The 1,805-nt window shown below is 42.1% G+C and overlaps 1 protein-coding gene across 1 annotated transcript in view; it reads left to right on the top strand.

Moving 5' to 3' along the window:
• LOC101854201 (calcium uptake protein 3, mitochondrial) overlaps positions 1–1,805 on the top strand; it is a gene marked incomplete in the record, with an annotated part of 103,542 nt that overhangs the window by 16,314 nt on the left and 85,423 nt on the right. The window contains 1 exon segment of the mRNA XM_035972403.1: positions 725–835. Within this exon segment, the coding sequence (XP_035828296.1) occupies positions 725–835 (111 nt within the window).

Below are 1,805 nucleotides of genomic sequence, written 5' to 3'. Positions count from 1 at the left end.
AAAAAACCCACACACTCCTAAACAACAACAACAACAACAACAAACAAACAACCCTCCCTCCCTCCCTTTCTCCGTTCTGTCTTTCTGTCTGTCTGACTTTTTCTTCATGATAGTGGGTGGTTGGAGCGCGCCTTTTGATTTGCCCAAAGTGCCTCAGTAACAACACAAAGTTGACCAAGTGTCTCGTCTCAGTATGTGTAATGGGAGGGGGCAAAGATCATCTTTTTTTTCCTTCTTTCCCTCTGGGATATCAAAGTATTATCTTATCTTATCTGATCTTATCTTAATTAATTAATTAATTAATGCAGGTGGTTGGCTGGTGCTCTAGTGTGGTTTGCTCCTTCTTTCCTGTCAAACGTCTGTCGTCCTGAGTGGGTGGTTGGCGGGTGCTCTGGTGTGGATTTCTTTCCTATCACACATCTCTCGTCCTTATCTCCCCTTCTTCTTTTTTTATGTTTGTTACTCTCTTGTAACACCTCTAATCTTCGGCGCTCATATGACCTTATGGAGTTGCGAGCGCCGTAAAACCTCTGCTAAAAAAAATAAAAATAAATATCGTCCTGATCTCCCCATTTTATTTTATTTTTTGTGTGTAAGTTACATACTCTCTTGTATCACACCTATTCTTCGGCACCTTCTTGTATGACCTTATTGTGTTGCGAGTGCCGTAAAAGTCTTCCTAAAACGAAACTTAATTAATGAATCTATTTTTGCCACCCCCCAGCTCGCATCGGACGGAGCCGTCTGTCAAGCAGTGACGTAGAACACATGCTGAAGAACACGCCCACACTGCACCGCGGCAGTGACAAGCTCTTCCGGAAGCTACATGACAGAGGTGAGCCTTGTGAAGACCCTGGCTGGCCCTAGCACGGACAGCGTCATGTAGCCTACAGTAGTTTATGGGAGCTGGTCCCCCCCCCCCATCCTTCTCAGCTGTTTATTTATTCATCAACTCAACCACGTTTATTTTTATGATGTTCCCGGTGAAGGTATGTGGGTGGTACTCTGGACCATTCTGAAAATATTAAATTAAATACTTTTTCCCCTTGCCCATTTCTATGAGATTGACGCCATCTGACTAGTAGAAAAAAGTGCGTATAATAGTGTCCAATAGTGTATTACATGCATACTTAGTATGACAAGTAACTGTTACAGATAGAGATTCCAGGATTATAGATGTAAATCATTGATCTGAGAGCAATGATGATTTTAGAAATAATGGTGGTGATGAGTGATGATGTGGGATTGATTTAAGTAATGTTAGCGTTAGTTCTATCTTCCTCTGCTCCAACGAGTCACGAGAGATGGTGGTGTTAAGTGATAATGTGAGATGGTGTTTATGTAAATAGTTATTGAGAAGTCATTCTTCTGTGAGTTGAGTTGTTTTTTGGGTTTTTTAAATGCTAACGTTAGTCCTGTCTTCCTCTCCCTGATGAGTCACGAGGGACGTGGGTATCCGCTATCCCGTTCCCTACTGGAACCATCTTTAATGTCACCGTGAAGTTCCGAAATGGTGGGCACAGTCTCTGTTAAGGTGACCTTGTTTGTACTAGCCTGTTCTAACGGGCCAAGACAAGTGAAGAGAGGACTTTAGTAGTTAGACAGTACAGTGGCAGACATTGTGTTGGGGATTTTGTGAGCGGGTTGTAGGTAGCAAGTTGACAACCAGGTTATAGACTTAATAATATACAATAGTCATATTCTACTCCCTAACCATTTATCCCAGTTATTCCTTTCGAGTTTTTTTTTTAAAACATGAAGTTGTGAAGATTCTGACCGAGGATCCTCGAACCGGAGTGAAGAGA

This window comes from Aplysia californica, unplaced genomic scaffold, assembly GCF_000002075.1.
Source record: "Aplysia californica isolate F4 #8 unplaced genomic scaffold, AplCal3.0 scaffold00680, whole genome shotgun sequence".
NCBI classification, from domain to species: Eukaryota; Metazoa; Mollusca; class Gastropoda; order Aplysiida; family Aplysiidae; genus Aplysia; species Aplysia californica.
Note: the sequence above shows the minus strand (reverse complement) of the source record. Positions and strands in the feature narration are given on the sequence as shown.